This window comes from Impatiens glandulifera, chromosome 2 (assembly GCF_907164915.1).
Source record: "Impatiens glandulifera chromosome 2, dImpGla2.1, whole genome shotgun sequence".
NCBI lineage: Eukaryota > Viridiplantae > Streptophyta > Magnoliopsida > Ericales > Balsaminaceae > Impatiens > Impatiens glandulifera.
Genome location: NC_061863.1, coordinates 57,623,247 through 57,632,605, shown reverse-complemented (window position 1 = coordinate 57,632,605; position 9,359 = coordinate 57,623,247). Strand labels below are relative to the sequence as shown.

General features: G+C 28.5%; 1 protein-coding gene across 1 annotated transcript; it reads right to left on the bottom strand.

Annotated features, from left to right (window-relative positions):
• Positions 1-3,141: 3,141 nt before the first annotated feature.
• LOC124927472 (serine/threonine-protein kinase D6PKL2-like) lies at positions 3,142-6,372 on the bottom strand. Its single transcript, XM_047467888.1, has 2 exons — positions 5,711-6,372; positions 3,142-4,039 (listed from the first exon to the last, which is right to left on the bottom strand). Exons 1-2 carry the CDS (start codon positions 6,277-6,279, stop codon positions 3,247-3,249), a joined length of 1,362 nt encoding a protein of 453 aa, XP_047323844.1. The 5' UTR covers positions 6,280-6,372; the 3' UTR covers positions 3,142-3,246.
• Positions 6,373-9,359: the final 2,987 nt, after the last annotated feature.

Below are 9,359 nucleotides of genomic sequence, written 5' to 3'. Positions count from 1 at the left end.
ATTATAAAATTAATTAAGGATGTTTATTATGTTTAATTACCCAGCTAGAAACTGGAGAGAAAGAACAGAGTGAAAATATATTAATAAATTTTATTGTATTTTTATATATATTATTTACTATATAAAATGAAATTTGCAAATATATGTTATATATTTGTAAAAATTATATATTTATAATTAAGGATAACGCTGAAATGGGAAGGTGAGTTAAATATTATTTTATATTTTCTTATCAAAATATAATAGATAAGATATATTTTATTAGATATTAGATTTAAATATTAGAAGGAGGAATTTAAATTTTCTCTCAATTATTACATTTTTAATCCCTTTATGGAATTACAATCATTATTTATAAAATTTCTTACTCATTTTTATTTGATTAATTTATTTTTTATCTTTAAGAAATTTATATTTAAGTAATTCATTACTTAAACTTCTCTATTCAAATTTTAATTTTTAATTTTATAAACATTCTCTTAATCTTTCACTATTTGATCACTAATTAAAATTAAATTATTGTACTATTAAATCATTGTCAAATTTATTTATTTATTTATTTATTTAAATAAAAAAAACAAATGAGAACCCCAATTTGTAAACCTTAAACTAGAGATGACAATAAATAGAAGTATTCATTCTCTGAAACCATTTTTTATTTCACTACTCAATCTGACCCCGAACTCGAGGGATGTCTCTACTTTTATATTTATTCTTGATTTGTCAGATATCCGATCTCTGATGAGTATCACCAATTAAAATACTAATAACATTTTAAAGATAGAAGAAAAAAATAATAATAATAATAATAATAAAAGACAAGTACAAAGGTGCACTCCAAATTGTAAACCTTAAAGGCTTAAACGCCCAAAATAAAACAAAGATATTCAAAAACGACCTCGTTTTAGTTTTTCTCCAACCGCAACACGGAGCCCACCAGGCCTTTTTCTTTGTTCAAAGTAGCTCCCGAACTTTGTCTGCATTTATTTATACCCAGCAGGCTTCGACTGGCGTTGGGCTTCCAAATTGGGCTGGTCTCGGCCCATAGGTAACAAAATAAAACAATTCAGTTCAATTATCTTATTTGTAATCCCTCTTTTCCTTTATTATTATTATTATTATTTATTTTTTTTGTTATTTTTTTAATAATATACATATTATATAGTTTTGAAATTATATATATATATAAGTTATTATTTTCCCTCTTTTTCTTTATTAATATGGAATATACATTTTAAATTTGATACTTATCTTATTTAATTGTCCAATACTTTTATTAATTAATTTCATACTAGATTTATAGTCGAGTTTAATTATTACTGGATAATCATTAAAAAAAAAATTAATAAATTTATTGACTCAAAATTTTAAAATATTATAAATTGAATGTTTTGAAATGAATGTATATATTTAGACAATCTAAATGAATTTAATTTTTGTGTTACTCTATATAATTTATATGATTTGATGGATTTTAGTAGATTTTATTTATTATATTGTTTAATATATATATATATTATGTGTTAGATCTTATAAATGTACTTTGACTTGATTGGTAAATTATTATTTATGTATTTTTTTATTTTAATTAAGTATAAATTAATTAATTATTAAATAAATATAGTGATTAAATATAAATTTTCTTTCCAGTTGAAATTTAATATCACTTTTGATCAATCACAATAATGTATAATATACCTAATAATTATTTAATTGATATGTATTAACAATGTTAAAATAATTACTTAAAATAATTATTCACCATCATCTTTCTATAAATAATTCATATATTTAATATCATTGTTTACTTTATACGGCGCTCATTTCAAAAAAAATAGTATTTTTGAAAAAAATAAGAATAGGAAGAGGAAAAATAAAAAATACAACATGGTGTACCAAATAGATTTGATTTTTAGCTTATGTTTCCAAGTTGTTGCGAAAGCTAGTAACTGAGTAGAGTGATCAGGTAAAAATAGTTAATCTAAGATAAAAAAAATAAATAATAATAGGTTAGAAAGTTAACACGCCCCACAATCAGGATATTCATTTCAACTTAAAGTGTTAGAAGTGAAAGTTAAACTTATAGCTTTTTATAACCACTCTTGACTTAGTGAGTTAATTTTATTATTGAATAGTTAGGCGTGACCAAACAAACAAAATGGCTTGGAATTAAGATGACTGAATGGCAATAAATTGAATAGTTATATATGAAATGGGTAAAAGATACCACCTAAGGTAGTTCAATCAAGCACATATAGGAAACAAGGACTCGTCGGTCCCTTTCCTCATGTTGACAATTATGCAAAAATACAATAACTATGAAAGGAAAAGCAAGAAATCATACGAACAGAACAAAAAAATACTCACTCAATATAGGAAACATGTCACATGGGTTCATCTCATGCCATCCACAGAATTTTATTAGCTCAATTTTCATCAAGTGGGGACCCTTATTGAGTTTTCCCCACCTGTTGTTGATCGAAAGGAAAACAGGATGATTGATCACGATTCGATCGAAAAGTACTGTGTTTGACCTTTTATTTATTTATTATTATTATTATTATTCTATGATCAAAACAAGTACTGTAGACAGTGAGGTTTCCAGAACAATGTTAACTACGTTTGGTATTATTGCAAATGGGTTTGAACTAACAAACAAATGGTTGTGTTTTTTTGTAAGGATGATCATGTGTTGTGGAAGATGCTTGGGACATTCCGATTATTGCGCGGCAACATGTGTGTATTAATTAATATATTATATACTATATAGTAGACAAAAGAATTAGTTAGATGTGACATTTAATCAGATCGAAATTATATGCTTAATTGGTAATCCACATTAATTCAATGCCGCTTATGGAGATTATTATAATATAACCATTTATATATACTAATTAATATACATGGATGGCCTACCAAAGTGTTAAAATGTCTAAGGTTATCTGACAGTGTCATACAAATGACAAATATATTAGTAGGCTGACCTAAGTTAAAATTGGTTTGATTTTGAATAATTTTAATCTTTCCTTTTTATATATTTAGGCTGACCTCTAAATATATATATTAAAAATAAAACATTGCACTGCCCAACAAGTTGTATTTATAATACTTGCTTAAGCTTTATGTAAACCGCAAAAAAAGTGAAAATTAAATAGCAAATTAATTAAACCCCCACCATCAAATATTTTTATATACTGCCGCCTTAAAGAGTTTCTACAGTCTAATAATAACTAAAATAAATATAAGCTAATAGTACTCCACCGGACTCTGCGGGCAACTGTCCTCCGACACAACATCCGGGCGACTATACGGCGGCGGAACAATCGGCGGTGTGGCACACCTCAACAGTGCCCAATTCACACCTTGAAAGAACGGATGATGTTTAATCGCAAACGCACCCATAGTTGACCCCATCCTCCTAACAGGATCCTTGACCAATAACTGCGCAATCAAGTCCTTAGCCGCCGCCGGCACAACCGGTTCTTTAGGAAATTCAAGTGCACGGGCCACAATGTTTGCCAGCGTCATTTCGTTGTCCTGTCCTTTAAACGGGGTAGTACCATATAGAAGTTCGAATATGAAGATCCCCAACGTCCACCAGTCAACTGCAGCACCGTGTCCCTCCCCGGAGACAATTTCAGGAGCTAAGTATTCGTGGGTCCCGACAAATGACATTGAACGTACGTCCATAGGTTCCGCCACGAATTCAGGGCGGGTTCCTGGTTGTCCGGGTTTCTTCTTGCGGTTGCGTTTCGGGTTGAAGCATGAGACGGCAGGGACAATGCAACTAGGTAGAATACATGATGTGGGTTGAGGACGAGGTGGGTATTCTATGCGGAGAGCTGGAGTTGATGGTTTTTGATCGGAGATGATCTGGGCTGTTGATGAAGATGAATCACATTTAAGGGAAAGGTCAAAGTCAGTGAGCATGATGTGACCGTCAGATCTGACTAAAACGTTTTCTGGCTTTAGATCACGGTAAACTATTCCCATCATGTGAACATATTCAATAGCCACTACTACCTCTGATGCGTAAAACCTGGAGAAGCCACGTACAAGAACAGTTATTGACCAAGATTAATAGCCTCTTAATTTAATCAACCAATTAATAAGAGGGTTATGGTTCAAAATTCAACACAAGTCTTCTATAGCAAAAGGACAACAACTAAGAGACATAAAAACAAGAATGGTTGTAATGCAGAGGGGGGTACTTCTTTTGATTAGGCAAAAAGAAAGAAAACAGTTATTAACATATTATGGTAGTGATCTACAAAGAAGACACCTCCTACTCTTTTGTCGGAAGGGGACGCAAGGCATGGGCCATGACGGTAAAGATAACTCATAAAGATAATGCTAAATACATACCTCTAAACCAAGTATTAATTGGTCTTGGTCCCATTTTCTATCAAATTATGAGTCCCTCAAGTCTCACCCACCACTAAGTTCATTGAACTAATTAAGGACGACGACACCCATTGCAATTATTACTAATTCAGACTAAATTATCCCCCCTATAATATTCATTTACCAATGATCCTATTTTAAAAAAATAGTTACATCTTTGGGGAGTGGGGACCCATGCATACCAAAAGGAGAAAAAGGGGAAAGTTATATCTCATCTCATTCTAAGTGGGAACAAAAGTATCGTATATTCATTCAAACACCACTTTCCTTTTCATCTTTATATTTCATTGACCTAACTTTATTCCTATTATTTGTTATTCAAACCAAACTTTATAACTAAATTATCAGTAAACTTATAAATCTGTACAACCATGGCATGGGTGGGGTACTGTTTGTCACGCACTTAATTAATTAACACGCACTTCAATAATCTTCACATAAATTCCAAAACTGCCCTTAAAAAATGGAAAACCCCATTTTATACTTCCTCAAATAACAAAAAAAAAATAAAAAACAGCCATTTATCTCTTTGTTTTTTCACTCAGCACCTAATTAATTAAACACGTTGCTTCCATTATCAAATGTCACTTAAAATATTAAAAGTTGTATTAAATAGAGTTAATAATAAGAATGTGACTTAAAAAGTACTTCATACTATTGTTTAGGTCATTGTTTGTTTGGTTATTGAAAGAAAATTGTTTTTCATAAAAAGTTGCTTTTAGAAGTAATATTTTTACCCCCAAAAAACCCTAAACCAAACAGATCATTAGAGATAATAGTTGACTTTTAAGGAAGTGAAAAAAATATTAGCTCTTGCAATCTTGACCCTACTCTTCCTTACTTCCTTTAATTACTCATTCTCATCATTTCCATTTTATTAATATAAATCTCTGATAATTGATAACATATAAATTTAGTTTTACTTTAATATTTTAAATCTAATAAACACAAGGTCTCGATAACACAAAAAAGTGACCTTATAGAGAATAAGTAAAATAATAAAATACTCGAAATAAAAAAAAGTTTTCCTATACCGCCAGTCCACGACAAGAAGTATATGCCATAATTTGATCCAACCGCAGATCTCCATCAAAAGGACGACGGAAAAAGCATCGTGATCAAACAAACCTAGTGGGCCCATACTACCGTGTGGGACTGGGGATCAATCACCATTGACATAGCAAATCATTGCACATATATTCAACAGTTAAGAGTTTGTTTTAACTATTCGTTTTTCTATTTTTTTTTTATTTTAATAAATAATATACTGTGTGCATTGTAACGACGGTTATGTTAACATGCGCACCTGACAGCAAATTCGTGAAACCGACGGCAAGGCTGACGCTGCCGAAGAACATGAAGATCGCCGCCGGGACAGAATTCCGTCAATAAACACGACCATTTCGGCGATTCCAATGCAGCATAGAGCGTAGGAAGAAACGGATGTTCAAGCATTTCGAGTATTTCTCTCTCCGTCTTCGCTCTTCCTTCTTTATTACGACTCGCTACTTCCTTCTTGTCCATTACCTTAGCCGCAAACAGAGGCGCATCGGCATCGGAAGCTACGGAGGTTTTTACTTCGGCGAGATAGACAGCGCCGATGTCGCCAGAACCGAGGCGTTGTAGGAATCGGAGGTCTGAGAATGAGAGTTGGCCGGAAGGAGAGTCGGATCTGATCTGTCTGATTGAATCCCAGCGGGAGTCGCCGCCTGATACGGCGCGGTTCCTGGAGGCGAAGGAGATGGCGGAGGAAGCTGCGGTCCATGTTGTCTCCGAGCCGGAGCTGGTACTTCTATTGATGTCAGTGGCAGTAGTTGTGGAATTGAAGCTCATACTCTGTAAATCGTCGGTTAAATCGTCCAGCCATGGTTCCATGGCTGTGCAATTAAGATGAGAGAGAAAGAGAGAGATTGAGTATGAATTTGAAATTAGTCAGAGTAAGTTGAGAGAGAAGCTCGTCTTCTCTATCATGAACGTAATCAGTGTATAAGCAGAGCTAATAAAGGATTTATTATGGGCCCAAATTAATGGCCCTATATAAATTTCTGATTTTTTTCCATATTTGTAAATTGTATTTAAACATTAATTAATTAAGGATACATTTTGAAAATAATGTCTTCAATAACCACCGACTTATAAACTTCAATTTAATTAAATCCATCTAAATTGAACATATTTTGAGGTCTATATATACTCTATATATTATTTGTATTAAAATTGTATTCAACTACATAGAAATCTCTAATGGAGTTTGAGCAATATATACATAATGAGTGAATAATAAATATAAATAGATATAAATATAACATAACAAAACAAAATAATTTGTGGGTCTCCATACTACATAATACATCTTCTTTAGCAATCCGTATTATAAAAATGTTGCACTGTTTGTTTATTATTTATACCTGAAAGCCATGTTTGGTTGGGTACTATACTATTGGTATAATATGGTATAATATAAATTATATCAATAGTGTTTTAATATGGTGTTTTTTTATATTTTTATTATTGGTATTAATTTATACCCTATATAATTTATACTTCATATTTGGTTTAAAATAGTAAGTAGTCCCCATAAGTACAACACTGTTATTATATATATCATTTAATTTTTAATTTCTCATTATACTCTTTATTAATATTATATAATTATTATTATATAATATATTAAATATATTAAATATATTTTATTTAATTTTATTATTTTATTATATATAATCATTTTTAATATAAATATTTTTAAAATTGTTCAATATTTTAATTAAAAAATATTTATTTATTTTTATAAAAATAATTTTATTAATTATTATTTTCTATATTTACTTATATTATAAATAATATTTTAATTTTAATTTATTTTATTACAATTATTAATCATATTTAAATTAAATAAACATAATTTATCGTTTATATTATAATTAATTTTTTATATTTTAATTAAAATTATATTAATTATTAAATAATAGCCATACAATAACTTATAATAATAATAATAAATATTATTTATAATATAAATAAATATAAATAATAATAATAATAATTTTAAATTAATATTTATACAAGTTATAATTCTTATAATATATATCAAACACAAAATTATAAACATATACAACTTATATCATTTCTTATAATTCATACCATAATTCATATCAAACATCAATAACCTATACAACTTATACTACCCTATATTATTTATACTCCGTTACAATTTATACCCCTATACAACTTATACCCTATATAATTTGTATCCCTTATCAAATACTATCGAAGTGTAAAGACAAATGAAAAAATAAAATAAGAAGAGGTGATTGAATAAAATAAACAAATGATGATTAAAATAAGAAAAAAGATTAAGAAGTAAGTGGTGGAAGAAAGATTAAATAAATGCCACCAAAATAAGAAGTTTGATGGAAGATTTATGTTTCTTTTGCACTTTTTCATCTTTAAATTATGCGAAATTGTGTTTCTCCACCACCTTTGAAAGTTCCAACTATTAGATTCTAAATTCTTATAAACCACAAAAAAAAAATTATATAAAATACTAGACATTACAAATATTATATATTATGTTATGTGCCGACATGGGATTACCTCACGTTGAACAATGTGTCTAAAACTAAAATCAACCAGAAATATGAGAGAGAGACAGAAGAATAAATATTGTAAGAGAAATAAAATGTTTACACTGTTTTTCAGCTTAAAAGTAATATATAATCTATTAGAAACTACTAAATTCCTTATGAAATACATTTTTAATTACCACAACCTAAAATTACTAATGTCAGAACTCACATTACCAATGTCAATATGTGCCTATCACATTTATCATGAACAATGGTGCTATTACTTTATTTTATAGGAACTTGTGTTTGCACATAAACTTGTAATGATATATCCATTTAATTATTTTTTTAATAAAAAAAGCTAAGACAATCAAAAGTAATAACACTTAATATACTTTAAGTTGAATAAAATCGCGATCTTTCATTTTTTTTTAGGTACCGACTCTAGACATATTTGGTTATATATATTCAAAATTAATGTCATTCAATTAATGTCTTATTGTTAACTTCTTATTTCACTTTATGCATTTATCTTATTACTTATTTTATATTTTAGCTATATTTATTTCAACGCCATTCAAAATTACTAAACTTAACAAAAATAAAAAAATAAAAACAAGAATACAAAATTTTATTTTTTGACTATTATTTTCGGCTTACAAAAGTTAACTAATTCAAATCTAAATACATGAGCTAAATGAAATTAATACATTATTTTTTTATATGTATAATCAAATTAGACTCTAAAACTATAATTGATACATTTTAATGTTAATTAGAACAGTAAAAAAATAAAATATTTGATTATTTATCCAACTGTATTGTTTGTGCGAAACTAAACCACGTCGTCGCTCATGACAAATTAAAACACTCTATCATTTCTCAACTAAACATTTGTTATTGAAACTGTATTTACTCCTAGTATTAGTGGACAAGGCCCTGTTTTGTTTGAGTTTTTTAAATAACTCAAATAAGATTAAACTATTATTTTATTATTTTTTTATTTATTACATCACTCAAATCATTAATCAAGATATAAAATACATTTCATTTTAAATTATTATTTTTTATTTTATTTGTATCAATACCTTTTAAATCATTTTACCAAAAATAATAATTATTTTATAAAATTATTCACAATCATTATTTTTTCTCACTCTATATTTTTTTTAAAACTTTAATCCGAACTAATAAGATAATTATTAACTGTGTTTATGAGATTATGAGATGAATTTAAAAAGACAAGTCTGATCCTTTTTAAAATTGTTGTACATGAAATTGTTTTGTTGTGATAAAAATAAACCGATGGAATATATGTGGGTGGTGGAGGAGAGTTTGAGTCCCTCGTTCTAAGGTAAGGATAAATGAAAAGGGACAAGTCCACGACAG